Source organism: Mauremys reevesii, linkage group 1 (assembly GCF_016161935.1).
Source record: "Mauremys reevesii isolate NIE-2019 linkage group 1, ASM1616193v1, whole genome shotgun sequence".
Lineage (NCBI taxonomy): Eukaryota > Metazoa > Chordata > Testudines > Geoemydidae > Mauremys > Mauremys reevesii.
In genome coordinates, this window is record NC_052623.1 from 283,217,316 (window position 1) to 283,234,098 (window position 16,783).

The 16,783-nt window shown below is 42.9% G+C and overlaps 1 protein-coding gene across 3 annotated transcripts in view; it reads left to right on the forward strand.

Annotated features, from left to right (window-relative positions):
* C1H12orf50 (chromosome 1 C12orf50 homolog) overlaps positions 1-16,478 on the forward strand; it is a 37,119-nt gene extending 20,641 nt beyond the window's left edge. For all 3 annotated transcript variants that reach the window (XM_039497093.1, XM_039497092.1, XM_039497091.1), the window contains 6 exons: positions 697-807; positions 2,026-2,133; positions 3,741-3,848; positions 4,166-4,366; positions 14,952-15,044; positions 16,363-16,478. In XM_039497093.1, coding sequence (XP_039353027.1) covers positions 697-807; positions 2,026-2,133; positions 3,741-3,848; positions 4,166-4,366; positions 14,952-15,044; positions 16,363-16,388 — 647 coding nt within the window. In that variant the 3' untranslated portion in view covers positions 16,389-16,478. The remainder of the gene's footprint in view (positions 1-696; positions 808-2,025; positions 2,134-3,740; positions 3,849-4,165; positions 4,367-14,951; positions 15,045-16,362) is intronic.
* Positions 16,479-16,783: the final 305 nt, after the last annotated feature.

The following is a 16,783-nucleotide window of genomic DNA, read 5'->3' on the forward strand; positions in this document are numbered from 1 at the left end:
CTAAGCGCCACTAAACAGCTGTTTGGCGGTGCTTAGGACTTTCTGGGAGGGAGGGGGAGGAGTGGATACGCAGCACTTCCCTGCTCCTGCCCCTCCCTTCCAGAAATTCCTAAGCTGTTTGGCGGTGGGGTGAGCACTGGGAGGGAGGGTGAGGAGGCGGAGAAGCGGAACTTGTGCAATGCTCCCTTGTAAAGTTGCTGCTCTTCTACAGAATCTTACAGGCAGGCAGCCAAACGACGTTATAAGGGAGCATTGCACAACTTTAAACAAGCATGTTCCCTAATTGAGCAGGGACGTGACATTGAAACAACGTTAAGTGGGACAACATTAAATGAGGAGTTACTGTACAATTAAATATATTTGATATATGTGCACTAAACATGGTTTGCTCAGATATCAATTCAAAAGTTTTAGCACATTGTATTTTTGGAATACCTCTGTCAGAGATAGGGTTTACCCTCAACTTTATATTCTGAGATTTAATTCTATTAATCCTTTAAGCATTCATGGAAGTTTTGCTCATAATTCAGAAATGCTCGCAGATGTGTCTATCCATAAAATCAGTAAGTGTGCAAAAATGTCCATGTTGCACAGTGCTATCCATAACTTTGTTTACTCTCCCAAGCTCATTCATCTATCACAAATGCACTGACTCCACATAACTAAGCCAAAAAAATCCCTCTGCTTTCTTTCCAGGTGATGGTGTTACAGTTCCAACAAAGTTTAATATTATAGAAAGACAAGGAGAGGTAACAGCATCATTAGATGGTAACACCAGGACTGATCTTGGAGCCTTTGAAAATGGAGGTAATTTCTTTAAAATATGTAGTTCTCATTATCTAATATCCTTTGGTAGATAAAATGATTTCCAAATATACCTTTCATGGAATTTATTTCTGTATTTTCTGTAGTCTTTTTATTTCAATGCTGTTAATAAAAAAAAATTACTGTTGTATTTGAATTCCACCCATCTTAGTAACATAGTGAAAAAATATTTTCAGTCTGGTGACTCCACTTAATTGGATTTTAATTTAATCTTGAAAAAGAGATTGTTTCTTAGAGCTACGCTGGCTGCAAAGAAGCTCACACAGCATCAGCTTAGACAAGCATGACAGTCAGGTATAACAGGGGTATACTAAACTTCCAGAAATCGCTATATTTGAGAGAATATCGTTAGTAAAGCTGAACAGACTATGTTTTTGGCAGTCACATGGGAAAGTATTAAGGCCCCAATCCTGCAAGCTGTTCCATGTGGGCAGATCCTTGTGCCCATTTTCAGTGGAGTTCTGTGCAGCCATAGGAATCTGCTTAGAGAGCTCAGTACAGGATCAGGATTTCAGTCATTAAGAATGAACCTGGATACCGCAAGCATTTATGTTTACCTAGCATAGGCTATCTCCTTTTCTTTTGAAACCCCATCCTCTCCAGTTTAATAATTTCCCATGTGGTACTGTGTCAAATGCTTTACTGAAGTCCAGATAGATTAGTTTTGCTGCATTTTTCTTGCAAAAATAAAATCAGTGATCTTATCAGAAAGATATCAGATGTAAGTAATAGCAGAAATAATAGGGTTTTTGGTAGCATTTTATAAATTGTATCACTTTCCTGAGCCCTGTATGTATTATAAGCAATGTATGTGTTTGTTTTTATGTTTTATATGTTATTGCCTGTTGTCCTAATGCTTTGTATTTGGTTAATCAAGAGTTAATTCAGAGGGAGAATTAATTATGGAAACGTACATTCATACTGAGAGGTATGAATTAAAATAATATTAAATATATTTTTCATTTATCTGACTTTTATAAACACATTTTTACATAACTGCTTTCTATTTGTTTTTCATGTTTATGTTCTTACTATTTTATGTGAATTTAACCAAAAACTAACACAAATTAAATGATAAAAAAGAATAAAGTGAAAAGGTTGCATTCTGCATTTTAAACACAGTACAATCAATTTTCTCTTAAAATGAGGACATACCGTGTCTCTATTTATAATTTGGTGATGCATGCTAATTTTTTGCAGGAGGTGATTGTTATGTACCACAAAGGAGCATATTTGTTGGAGGGAAGCAAAGTGAAATATTAACTGGAGAAAAAGAATTAATTACGTCCAGACGTTCAGATGTGAAAGGTATGAATCATTATTTTTATGTTTTGTAATTTTGGAAAACATTATTTGCTTCCTTTGTAATTAGACTGGACACTTGAGGCAGGACCAAATGACATATGTTATATTCCACACACTTTGAGTGAATTGGTGAAGTCCCATCAACAATATGGTTTCTTTCATCATTCTAATTGATGAAAGCACTTTTATTGGGTTAGGGCAGTCTTGCTCCCAATGACTTCAGTATCACCAGTATCAGCTTGTTAATAATCTTTATCTTCCTAAAGCCCAAAGGTCTAATCCTTGGAGGCGGTTTTCACTCTCAATTCCAGTGAAAGTCAATGAGAAATGAGGGCGCATAGCATCTCACAGAATCTGGATCCTAATGAATACCAGTATAAGGCCTTGATTCAGCTAAGCACTTGAGCACATGATTAAATCTACCTAAGAACTACTCTCGTATTTCAGATTAGGCACATGCTAAAGTACCTTTCTAAATTGGGACCATAATTTGCACTACAGAATTCCAGAATGTTTGGAAGAACACAAAATTTCCTTATCTGAATGTATTGTTTTTTATGTATATGATTATTGTGGGCAAATCATTTCTTGCATATTATTTTTCTGTTGTTGAAGTAAAAGATAAGAAGACAAATTCTGGCTATAAATCATAAGTAGGTTAAAAAGTAATGAAACTGCCTACATACATTGAAGTGGAAGTAATTAATTTCTCCTATACTTTGACCTGAACTGATAGGAGCAAAAGGTAGTGCTTATGCTGATCATCTGGATGTGAGAGCAGACAAAGCCCTGGATTCCTGTAGTGGAGCAGGGGACATAGGGTCATCGAGCTCGACAGCTGCCATGCAATGCAGGATGTGAGATTCTGTCCTTCCCTTACTCCATCTGCTTACTCTTGGTGTAGCACAGAGGGAGACCTTTCTTTCATATGTTAAGCATCATAATTACCAGTGTCTCATCTAGACCAGCTGACTGGCAAGGCCAAGGACATATGAGGGTCAATTATATGTTGCATAATAGCTCATTCCATAGTTGCTATGTTGTGTTTTGTGTCAACATGCACAAAATTCTGTTGTGGGTGTAACACACTCACTTTTGTAAAGGACCTCCTGCTCAAACAAGCTTACATAAAATTCATGTGTTACAGTTGGAGAACATATGTGTGGATTACCGCAAATATCTGTACTCCTTAAAATATATGTTGTATTGGCTCAGATTTTTTGGCTTGCATATAGACACCTTTTGAGCCAGAATTTGTACCAGAAATATGTTACGTACTCTACTAACACCTAGTTTCCTAAAATAAGCTTGAGGTTTGCTGCCAAAATGTTGAGAACTTTTTTTTCTAACAGAATCAACATAACTTTTTGGAAGCATTATGATTTTGCTCTTAGGGATGATATTTACTGATATTCTTATTATAATTACTGTTTTCAGAATTGTTTTTTAGCACATAAAAGAAAGGTCTGTATCCAACAGAGAGTGTATGTAAAATGTGAGGAAGTTATTCTTGTTTTAATTCACCACAACACTCTACTACTTTAATGAGGGAATTTTACAGAATAATATGTTTTTTCAAAAAATAAATTTTCCTTATTTTTCTCCCTTAGCAATGAGTCACACTGAGCCAGTAAAGAAGCGTCACTTTAAAGGAGTGAAGAAAAAGAAATGGATTTCTGAAGAACCAAAAAACTCATTCAGCATGTTTGCAGGCAAAGGTATTTTGAGAAATCATTTGGTTAATTTGTTTTAAGTTAATATCTCCCTGTCCGTAGAAGCTCACCTCCCCACTTCCTAGGCATCAGAGCCTGAGCTCCAGCCCAAGCTTTGGAACTTCAAAGCGCTGTCTCCACAGCTATTTTTAGAATGCTGGTGGAAGCCCCTTGGCTTGGCTAGTGGAACCCCTTTGCGGTTGGGAGGCTCGCTCCAAAACATTGTGTAAACATACTCAGTGTGCCCTTCTCTCTGACATAGTATGTCAGACATTGAATAGTATCTAGCAAGTTTAGCATAATATTGTTTTTCCCCCTTGCAGCAATGCATGCTTCAAACCCAAAAGGTAAAGCAAATTGCCAACAAAATGATCAAAGCAAGGATGCTGAAAATACTTATGTTCCATCTCAAAGAGCCACTGGTAGAAGCATTTCCTTGAATTCTCCAGAACCTGGAAGATCAACAAACATGACCTACAGTAATGTCAGTGTTACCAAAGAATCCAAGCTGAATCTGTCTACAGGTGAGTTCCTGATTACACAGGTTTCCTTGCCTAGAAGAGACATATAATTGGTCAAGTACCCCAGTTATGCCAGTGCAACTCCACCAGATTAGTATAACCAGCTAGACAAATTCAGACTGGAAATACAGCATTAATTTTTAACCGTGAAAGTAAATAACTACTGGAACAATTTACCAAGCATCATGGTGGCTTCTCCATCACTTAGAAACAGTGAGAGTAGTTAACCATTGGAACAGTTTACCCAGGGTCATGGTGGATTCTTCATCATGGACAGTTTTAAGATTGGATGTTTTTCTAAACGATCTGCTTTAGGAATTGTTTTGAGGACATTCTATAGCCTGTGTTGTACAGGAGGTCAGACTAGATGATCACAATGGTCCCTTCTGCCTTGGAGACTATGAAAAACCAAGAGCAGAATTTGACCCAATATATTGTATTAAGCAGGTCTCATTGCAATATTTACAGGTAAAAATGAAAAAATTAATGCGCTTCTGTGGAAGTTGCCAATTAAAGTCAGACAGAATTCTCTTGAGCAACAGTTCTGCCACTTTTAGAGGGTGCAGCACAAATCCACCTCCATGTCCAGTCAGCTCTGCTGTCTCAAGGAAAGAGATGAGTCCATGGCCTCACTCTCATCCTCACCATTTTCAACAGATAGTGCCCATTGGAGCACTGGCAATGAAGTGCAGTCCACAACTGTAGTCCTCAAAAGGATTTTGACCAGTTCCTGAATAGGAACACAGGAGAGAGAGGACCCGTCACCTGTGTGAACCCATCCACAGATTGATCAGAATCTAGTTTTGTCCAAGAATTGAGTATTAAATTTTACTTGGTGTACTGTATTCTGGGATCAACTTACTAGATGACTCTACTGTATCTTTCCTTTTCCATTAGTGATATGACCCAGAGACATAAATCTGTCTCTTGAGAACTTTGTCATTCAGCGTGGCATCTTCTTGAAGTTTCTTCTTGAGCATTTTATCATAGTTTGATCAGATCGCTCCTTCTGTCCTCCATCTGGCATGTAAAGAGATTTAAAATTAAGGTTCCCCAAGATGTATTAGGTTAGAGTTTACTGAGGAAGTTGGATTTATTGGAATTCTTAGCTAGTCACATGTTCTGTAGAATTTTACTCTGCTGAGCCAGGCTAAGGTCTGGGCAGCAGAAGTCATTTTATGTCATGTATTACAGGTTACTTCCTATGGTGTGAACTCTGACTTAATTTTGTTAAATCCGCAAAGATGTACATTTATTCAGTGGTTTGGGAATTATGATTATCTCAGAGCATTTGTTTTCTGCTGTGGTTGTTAGTTAAACATTTCTGTTCTATCTCATTCCTGCTGCTCTTTCTGTTCATGGAAAGGAAATTTAAGCTATTCGATAGATAGGACAAAGGGAACAATACACCTGAGTTTAGTGTAATTGGATAGCCGCTTTTATAATGTGCCTAATCTTTTGAAGTGTTTAAGAAACTTTATTTTATAACCCAATGTTCCATCTTTAACTCCATTGCTTATACTGAATATTAATCCCAGACCTTGTCTAGTTGAACAACTCAGTAGTGAAAAATCTCAGTTCCCTTCCAATAAACATGTCTTATCCAACCTTTTTTTTCCTAAACAGGAGACCAAGGAACCATCTTTGCACAAGATAATGTTATCCCTGATTTACCAATGCTTTGCTGGGGTTTTGTTATGATCTATTTCCTATTGTACAAATAGGGATTTGTGGCTTTCTGAAACTTCTTGTACCAGTTTTAAATCTATTGGGGATTTTCATGATGTATGGGTTGATTGGCTGTCACTTTCTGTTTCTGTCATTCTGACGACTGCATTAGCTTCTGTCTGCAGTCCTTCCAGGATGGCATCAATGACATTTTCCTTCTGCTCTTCTTCCATCTTTGAAGTATGTTCACTGCCTTTCTGGCAGTGCTTAGTACCATTTAGGTACTTGAGAAGAAAGTTTCAGGTCAGATTCTGAAGTCTTGTCTTTGTTTCTGGCATTTTGTTTCAGGGTATAGCTTTAAGTCTACTCTGTGGCCTTCTCTCTGTTTTTAACTTGTTGACGTTGTCTTACTCCACAAACAAAATCATAATTATTACTTGCAATTCAGCATCTTGTCTTTTCCTCTCCTGTATGACTGCACTTAATTTGGGGATTAACTTCATTCTTTTGGACAAATTCTCATCTCTTATTCCAGCCACAAATTTAGCTGTAAATAATTTAAACTACAGCCACACTCCTCCATCGAGAGTCACTAAAAACACTACAGAGTCATTACAAATTCTATTAGTTTCCCTTTTTCCTGATTTCTCTTGTTGAATTTTGCTCTGAGAGAGGAATGTTCTTAGACATAGGTATTTACAAAGATTCAGTCTGCTCCCACCCCATTTCTCTCACTCCCATTCTCCTTCCTCAGCCAATCACTGTTGGTCCCACCCAGCTCCCAATCTCCATACACAGCTAGCTCGAGTTTCCCCCGTAGCTTCCAGTCCTAGTCTCCTTGAAAATCCCAACCCTCCCTTCCTAACTCTCAGTCCCAGTTTCCCTTTACCCTCCCTCCCCCTTTTGCCAGCCTCTAGTACCAATTTCCACTTTGCCCTTCTCCAGCCTTCTCCCAATTACTCCTCCATCCCACCCTCCACAGGTCCTGATGTTGTGCCATCTGCATTCAAATCAGGCAGCTTTTTCCTTGATGCTGCAAAGGCCAGGGAGAGGCCCAGCAGAGACAGGTTCCTTGCTCTCAGTTCAGATACTCAGACCTGGTATGTCCCATAGCAGGCCAGAAATGCAATTGTGGGGAAAGTCAGCTCAGCCCAGGGCTGGAGCATACTTAGGGTAGTCGGATTTTAGCTGCTAAAATCTAAGAGGTCTCCGCTGTACATGTGCAAATTGTGATTTGGCCAAATTTGAGCAATTGTTCACAGGGATTCAAAAGGCATGTGCTGCCAAAGGCCACCGTGCTGCCAAATTACAAGTCCCTGTTCCGAAGCATAGGGGTGTTCAAACTTTTCAAAAATAACATCATCAGAATTTTTTTAAATGGACAAAGCAAACGAAGGTATTTTCCCCCTAGTCTTGTTCTTGGAAAAGGCTGAATCATTTTGGCTGAAATTTTCCAAAAAACATTCAGCCTGAGATACCCAGTATGGAAAACTGCAACCCAAACAGTTAAAGTTTGGCAAAGTTATAAGCAACTGAAGACAGTGTCTTATAATGGGAAGTGTCAAGCAACCTTAATGATAGGCCATACTACAGCTCTGCCTATAATATGAATGCGTTTATCTGGTTCACCACTTCTTTCTCATTTTGTTACCCCCACAAAACAAACCCAGGGTACCCTCCACAATAGCTTGCTTATTGTCCCTTCCTGGGCTTACTAGTGATTCCCTTTACTTGACTGCTTTTGCAAGGTGAAAGGGGGCCTGCCCTAGTGAAATTACCAAGGCTCTCCCCCTATGCCATTCAGGAAATTTCCCAGAACAAACTAGATCTGTTCACCACTGGGAGGACACAGATATAGCCTTAGAATCATAGACTATCAGGATTGGAAGGGACCTCAGGAGGTCATCTAGTCCAACCCCCTGCTCAAAGCAGGACCAATCCCCAGACAGATTTTTGCCCCAGATCCCCCCTCAAAGATTGAACTCACAACCCTGGGTTTAGCAGGCCAATGCTCAAACCACTGAGCTATCCCTCCCCACAGGTTTCCAGCTCCCAGCAGCTCCCATTGGCCTGGAGCAGCGAACCGCGGCCAGTGGGAGCCGCGATCGGCCGGACCTGCGGACGTGGCAGGTAAACAAACCGGCCTAGCCCGCCAGGGGCTTTCCCTAAACAAGCAGCATCCCAAGTTTGGGAAACACTGGCTTAAGTGATTATGTTCTGCACATGGTGTCATATGCAGGACACTGACAGCAATCTTAACAAACTCTAAGTTTTAGACATAATAACATAGACATATATACCACAGGCACCCATCTTTATTAACCCATGCATACACATTCATTAAGCCTACTTCTAGTCTATACCCTATACTATAGCTAGCATGCTTACGCTCTGTAGGCTTCTCTCCCTCGGCTCTGTCTAAGGATCCTTCTGCTCTGTCTCAGTGGCACCGTTGCTACTGCTGTTACCCTGGGGTTGCCTCTTCGCTGTTCTTCGCTCTCTCAGATTTCTTCTTTTTGGTCTAATCTTCTCCTGGCTCCCTGTCTTGACTGACTTTTGCCTGTTAACTCTCTCTCCTTTTATATAGTTTTTGACCTGTTCTAATTGGCTTGTTCATCTTCAAATGCTTGCTCATGTCAATTCCATTCTAGGTGTGTGTGCACCCACATGCACAGTCGTCATAGATTTTTGCCTTGGCGGTATCTGTAGGGTTGGCTGTAGTGCCCTCTTGAGTGCCATGCCATTGCACCGGAATATTAGGCACCGCCGGCCCTACGCCCTCTCAGTTCCTTCCTACTGCCTGTGAGGGTTGGTTGGAGTGCCTCCCTCATCTTGCATTGCAAGAGCATTATCAGTTCTTAACAGCTATTGTTACCTCCTTTGTTTTATAGTTCTTAAGTACTTAGTTAGCCATTAGTTTGTGTTAGTTGTGTAACCCTTCTGCCAGGTGGAGCTGGCAGCAATCAGAACCAGGTTCAATATCTAAGGGTTCCTTTTCAACAATACAACACTGAACTGGCTCAAGCCCCCACCCAGTAATCTGGGAAAATGACACATCATGCCTGGGTGCCTCTGAGAGGTGATACTTCCCCATTCACAAGCACAGAGTCTGAGTGTAGAAAAGAAACTTTTAATGAAAGGAGGGAAGTCACCCGACATGAATTAGGGAAAATGCCACAAGCAGGATTCATAATCATAAAACTGTGAGCAGGACACTCACCCCAGAGTGCATGGGGCAGTGCCTTCCGTCTCATGTTCTTGAGTTCTACAACCAAAAGTTCCTTTTCTGTGCTCCTCTCTGTTCCCTCACCATACCCGACTCACAGTGGTTGTCCATAGTCAGTGAGGACCCGGGGTTCAGAGGTGCATCTGTGTGAGTTCACCTCCCACCTGGGGAAGAAGGCACCTTGCTTGTGCTTGCTCTGGCTAGCTGTCCCAGCAGCCGCTGTTCCTCATCACCTGGCCACCCTGCCAGCTGCTGCTCCTTGCTGCCTGGCCACCCTGCCAGCCACTTCTCCTTGTCACCTGGCTGCCCCACTAGTCACGGTTCTTCTCCACTGGCCATCCCACCAGCCACGGTTCCTTGCCGCCTCACCAGCCGCTCGTTCTGCTCACCACCTTGCCAGCCACTTGATCGCTGGCTGACGGTCAGTCACCTTCTACGGCCACCTGCCTCTCTGCTTCAGCCTCTGCACATCAATCTCTTAGTAATGTTCAGCTCTTTGCAGGCTGGGCAGAAACACTGCCCCCTCTCAAGCGATTTCGGCTCTCATTTGAGCACTTTAACATAACAAAGATGCTCCTTATGATCCCTATTTAGCTCTTTCTTTGAACAGTGGGGAGGAACAAGTTAAACCAGACTGGGGACCCTTGGGGAGAGTCCACTCCTCCTGGCTGGGACATCTGTCCCTACCCCTCTTACTTTCACAGGGCTCTGGCATTCGAGCCCCTGGCTTAACGAGGTCCTTTCAGCTGAGGGTGACCCCTTGCTTGGGACAGGTTAAGCACAGTTCTGCTCCCCTTTATTCATACAGTAATGAAAACAACATCAGTACCAGCATTTCACTACCCCTGCATTCAGTACTAAAGTGATTTGTAACCCAACACCAGCCAAAGTTGATTATTTTGAGCAACACACCACTCTACCTGATGGATATCTGAGCAGAGTAGATGTGCTTATCTACAGTTCGCTCCTGAAGTCGCTCCCCCTCCCAGCTAGTTGTCAGGGGAGAATTCATTCAGACCATGCTTACAATTGCTAGCTTAGTAGTTAGAGTCCCGGCCAGGAGTTCTCCCTGGAGTGGGGCATATCCCATTCCCTGACCTTCAAACTATGTTCATCATGCAACAGGCCGATAGCTATTAGTGACCTCCATGACAGTTGTTTGAAGTGTTTGGGGAAGTCCTATATAAAGGACAAGTGTAGGATTTGTAAGAACTTTCACCCTAGAACCCAGAAGGAGTGGGATATCCACTTTTGGGCCCTCCTTATGGAGGCTGCGCTTCATCTGGTATCAGAGCCCTCCCATTTGGACTCCACTCCTAGCCACCTCAGCATCGGTGTGGAGTGCACCGTCAGCACCGGGCCCCATCTGGCACCGTTCCCCCTTGCCGGTACTCAAGAAGCAGCAGAAAAAGAAGGGCTCCCTGGCACCACCTAAGGAGGGGAAGGGGGCTTCAGGCAAAGGACCTATGTCAGGCCACATGTCCGCCCCGGAGCTCCAAAGGGGTACTGCTGGGTTTGGACCCCCCAGCCAGGGATCCGACTCCAATTCCTAGGAGCGGCAGGGGACTCTGGCTCCTCCTAGGGTCTTTGTTGCCCGAAGCAGCCCAGGCAGCTAAAGATCTAGCCGACACCGCAGATGCACCAGGCACTGGGCTCAGCTAAGGCCCTGCTGTCTAAGGGCAAGCCAATCATGGGACCACCCCAAAGGGCAGTGGAGTGCCCTCGGTCCCCAGACTGTAGGGGTAGGTCCCCATCACCACAGTCTAAGACCCCGGCCCCGCAACCCCGCTCTCTGGCCAGAAGACCCAGATCCCTGTGCTGTGTTCTCCTTCTACAAGACATGGAACTCTGAAATCGAGGCACTGGTCCCCATTCTCGTGGTACTGGCGAACCCCCCACCAGAGATTGCCACGGCGCAGGTCACTATCACCTAGACGATCTCCCAGGTGTCAGTCCTCACCCGTGTGTGGGATTGCTCCTCATTGCAGCACTGGTCCTCACCGCTCCAGTACCACTCATCGGGCAGGCAGTGATCCTCGCCCTCTACACACTAGTCTCCGACAAGAGTCAGTCAGCAGACACAGGCTTCCACAGCTCTGCCCTGGTCACTGGAGGGGGTATGGTTCAGTTTGGAGCAGGATTTCAGCTTCTTGCCAAGAAAGGGTGAGTCACTGCCCACCCACAAGACCGGGGCAACATCTGTGGCAGCAGCATGGCAGCAAGGACAGTGGCCTGCTCAATGGCCTTATTGGAATCCTTGGGGTGTGCTGATGATGCCGGTCCCATACTCCTACCACTCCTCCCTGGCTGCCTCGGACAAACCACCTACGGCACCGCAGACACCAGGGTTGGAGCATGGTGCAGAATCTGACACTGGGGAAGCACAGCAGGGTCCAATGCCAAAGGAGCCATCCCCAGAAAGGGAAGAGGAACCCGCCCCCTCCCTGTGGTGCAATCGTCGTCTTCGTTGCCAGACGTAGCAGTGGTGGGCCCCTCCCGGACTGGCAGTCCCTCCAATGACTTCAAGGAGCTCCAGGCCCTCCTTAAAAGGTTGGCTATCAATTTAAATCTGGAAATTGAAGAGTTGGCAGAGCAATCGGATGACCTTTTCAGCATCATATCCTCCATCAGCCCAGCCTGGATTGCAGGTTGCAGGTTATGCCAGGAGATGCAGGCCACTCTGCAGGACCTACTGTTTGAGGGAACTGGGCTCTTCTCCGAGCTCATGGACGCACGGCTGCATGGCCTGACAGACTCCCATGCCACCCTCCACTCTCTGGGCCTTCATACTCCTCACAGGCCAGGAAGCTCTTCCGTCCTCTGCCTCCTCCAACAGAGCAACCTAGTTGGCCAAATGGAAGTGGTTCACCTGTTGGACCTCGGATAAAGGCATTCAGCCTGAGTAGGCCCCACTGCAGTTGACCCTAGACTATCTTTTGCATCTCAAGCTCCAAGGCTTGTCCCTTTCATCTGTCCACTTGGCTGCTATTTCGGCCTTCCATCCTCTGTTACAGGGCAAGTCAGGACATGACATTCAGGTTCCTCAAAGGCCTGGAACTTCTCTACCCCCACATCTGGGATTCCGTTCCTCCAAAGGGATCTGAATCTAGTGCTGTCGTGACTCATGGGTTTCCCCTTCGAGCCTCTGGCTTCCTGCTCCCCCTCTTCCTCCTTTCCTGGAAGGTCATGTTCTTACTTGCAATAACATCTGACTTCAGGGTCTCGGAGATTATGGCGCTTACCTCGGAATCACCCTGTATGGTCTTCTACAAGGACAAGGTCCAGCTGCAGATGCACCCGGAATTCCTGCCCAAGGTGGTTTCACAGTTTCATATGCGCCAGGACATATACTTATCTGTCTTTTTTTCCAAAACTGCGTAAGTTGGAGGAGGAGCACAGGTTGCATTCCCTAAATGTCAGGAGGGCACTAGCTTCTACATTGAAAGGACCAAGCCATTCCACCAGTCGACGCAGTTGTTCTTCGCAGGGGCCGACAAGATGAAAGGTCGCCCAGTGTCAGCTCAGAGAATTTCATCTTGGATCACTGCCTGTATTCGCTGCTGCTATGATCAGGCAAAGGTGCCCCCTCCAGCGATTTTAACTGCCCATTCAATCAGGAAACAAGCCTCTTCGGCAGCTTACTGAGCCCAAGTGCTGATCCAGGATATCTGTAGGGCCGGCACCTGGTCATCCGTCCACATGTTCACGTCCCATTACACACTTACCAAGCAGGCCCAGGATGATGCTGGCTTTTGGAGAGCAGTGTTACAAGCCACTTGATTGTGAACTCCTAGCCCACCTCCAAGGATACTGCTTGTGAGTCACCTAGAATGGAATTGACAAGAGCAAGCACTCAAAGAAGAAAAAACAGTTACCTACCTTTGTGTAACTGTTGTTCTTCAAGATGTGTTGCTCATGTCCATTCCATTACTCGCCCTCCTGCCTCTCTGTCGGCAAGAAGAAACTGAGAGGACATAGGGCCGGCGGCATCTAATATACCGGCACATGGGTGCAGTACTCAAGGCGGTGCTACAGCCAACTCTATGGATACTGCTAAGGCAAGAATCCCTGACTGTGCACATGGGCACGCACACACCTAGAATGAAATGGACATGAGCAACGTATCTGAAGAAGTGGGTTTTTTACCCACAAAAGCTTATGCCCAAATAAATCTGTTAGTCTTTAAGGTGCCACCGGACTCCTCATTGTTTTTTTTAACTAATTACAAAAAACTAGGTAACTGTTTTTTCATTAGCACACTGTCTGATTGGTCCATACTTACAGGCCAATCACAACTGCTAAATCTGTAAATCAGAGCTGTTACACAAGTTTTAGTGCTATGGGCTGTTTATTATTATGGTATGGTGACTCTGACCTAGTTTTGGACTGAACATGCCTGACTATCTGCTCCATGTAGTGCTGGAGTGACCTTTACCTGACCTCAGCCCACATTTGTCTGCCTGCCAACATAGGCTGATCTTAAAATGCCATCTCATTCTGCTTGACTACGCCAACACTTTACACATACCAAATTACCAAACTATTAAACTGTAAACAGTTACCTCATCCTTTTTAATATGTGTCCAATCGTTAACTTATGCATCTTAACATTAAGGTCTACTATTGCCTTATTTCTTACCCATTTAGTTAATTTTATTTCAGTTCTTCTCCTATTTTCAGTTAATGGTGACAAAGGCATGTTTTCAGTGCTGTGTTTAGGAAACAGAATAGAGCAGCTCAAAATCTTTCATATCAATTTGAGCCCTGATCCAGCAAAGCACTTAACGTGTGCTTATCTTTAAGCACACTGTCTTCAGTGGGATTACTCATGTTCTTTAAAATTAAGCACATATTTAAACAGTTTGCTGGATTGAGAACTTAATCTTATGAAATGTAGTAATCTACTAAACCAGAGTTTCTTAAACGTTGTAGTTCTTCATACCACTTCCACAGAGAAACAGCTATACACAGACTCATCTTTCCCTGACATTTGATTCCCACAACATTCCATTCAGTGGATCTAGGAAGGGCTGTACAGATCACTGGAAATCACATTTTGAGATTCACTTTCCAAATCTGTTTCTTTACCAAAAAGTCAAATATATCTTACAGGCTATTATTATATTATTGTTTTGTCAAAGACCAGGATCGCCATGAAAATATTCATCGGATTTGGGAGCTCCTATGGGTCTCCTGAAAATGCTGCAAGAATACAAATGATTTCTTAATTTACTGGTGAGTAAGGATTTGTCTACACAGTGTTTTAGTCATCATCAGCTGGTGTGTAAATTCTAATGAGCGCCAGCATATTGTGCACTAACTGGCTCATGTGAACCCAGCTGGCACACACCAAAAGTTCCCTAGTGCATATTAATGTAGTACTGTTTGAAATTATACCAATTTAACATGCACTTGGGAATTTTTAGTGCATGCCAGCAGGGGCCACCCAGACCAGTTAGTGCACAACATGCTGGTGCAGATTAGAATTTACATGCCAGCTGGTGTGAACCAAGGAACTGTGTAGACAAGCCCTCAGTCCCTGTTTGAAGTTTAAATTATTTATATTTTGGAGATGGCTTATGTTGTGTCAGTTGATATTATAGCTAATATTTTTGTAACGTGAATAGCAGAATGAGAAGCAGTGTACTGTAATTGCAAGTGAAAATGTAAATCAAGAAATATATTTCCTTACAGACAAATGGACTGCAGCATCCTATAATTCACCAGCTTGGAGAAAAAGAAGCCCACATACAAAAGCATACTCTAAATCTGAAAAAATCTATTCAGGTACCTATTTGACAGCATTACTTTCAGTGCACTGTAATATATTTAAAATGACATATCTGTTTTAATTCTCTCTCCAGCTAGAATCTGGAAAAAGCTTCTACCTAGGCACCTATCCTAAGACTGCTGGTTTCTAAGAGGTGCTAAAAAATCTGAGATAGTTGTCTGCTCTTTTGTTTTGAGACCACCTCCTTTTACCCAATATCTCATGCTTTCCCACTTTTGGCAAGATATGTGACTTCCTCTAAAGGCAGGAGTTACTATGCTGTTGTTACTGTATGGAGTAGCTATTGGCTTGCAGTGCTGGACAAAGTAAAATGGTTATGCAATCCACATTACTACAGTGTGGATCTTTGACCTCATTTAGTGGTTTGTCCAAAGACTTAATGAGAATGCAACAGCTGCAAGCTAGGCGACTAAGTCCTGTAGCTCAAGCAGTAGAGCTGATGCACTGAATGCAGGATGTCTTGATCCCCTCTGACAATCCGTGGTGGGTTGTCATCACAATTGGCACCCTTCCTCACCCTCCTTTTGCTTTCTAAGACTTCTGTTTACCAAGGTATTTAAGCACATGCCTAACTGAAACCACGTTAGTAGTGGGCTACTTAGACTTAAAGTTAGTCATTTGCTCAAGTACCTTGCTGAACTGAGACCTAAGTCCATACATCTTCACTGCAGTGTCTGTATCAGACCCGAAGCCCTTCCCAATCCATATGTGGCAATACAGCGGTGGAGCTTGTGAAATCTCTGTGATCCTCCCATGGTCCCGAGCTATGGAAATTGCTAGGTGATGCAAGGCAGGTTCTTCCTTCTCTGTGGCATACAGTCTTATATGGTCTTCAAGATTGCTAGTTTCAGAAGATATCTTTTAAATAATCTGCGAACACCCACAAACCTGGTGAACTGAATTGCTCTTAAATTCTGGAAATGATGTCCCTGAGTGAATCAATGTTTCCACTGCTGGATCAGGCTTCAGTGGTGGTCTGACTGTAGTTACTAAATAATCTCTGCCATTCAGGTTTTCCCATTTACAAAGCTGCCCACATTTTCCCAACAGTTATTGCATAAATTCTATATGTGATATGCATTTTTAATGTGCACACACACGCATTCACACTGCTTAAAGATCTATTTGTGAAGATGTTGGAGAAAAAAATCTGTGTGGCATTTTAAAAATGCATCAGTTATATTGAGTGAATATTTTCTCTTTATTTTAATTGCTATAAGTGCTAAATGCTCAAATACTGAATAAGTCTCTAAACGGACATGGACATTTATAAAAATAAATTATACAAAAATATGCTGTGTATTTTGACTACAGATCCAAAAAGAAATGGAAGCAAGTAAAAAAGAGAAAGAAAGAGACTTCGAGAAAATAAAGTGAAGCACAATCCATCATACAATTTACAATAAAAAATGATAAAAATGCAAATTCAAGGAATGAGATTATCGCATGCTTCACACTGGAGATTCAAAGATGATAAAATGCAAATTCTAAAAATAAGATGCAGGAAGTGTACACTGTATGGTTTCAAAACTGATAAAAATGCAAATTAAAAAAAACTACATACTGCTTGTGTATTTATGAGTTCTGCAGTCTATTCAGTATATTGTTGAAGTTTAACCTAGTTTGAAAGTTGGACTATTCAAGTCATTTTTAACTGTGATCCTGGCTGTAAAATGCAGATTGATGCTAAACCAGATCTTTGATCTCTACAGAGAAAAGATCCTTGAATGCAGCC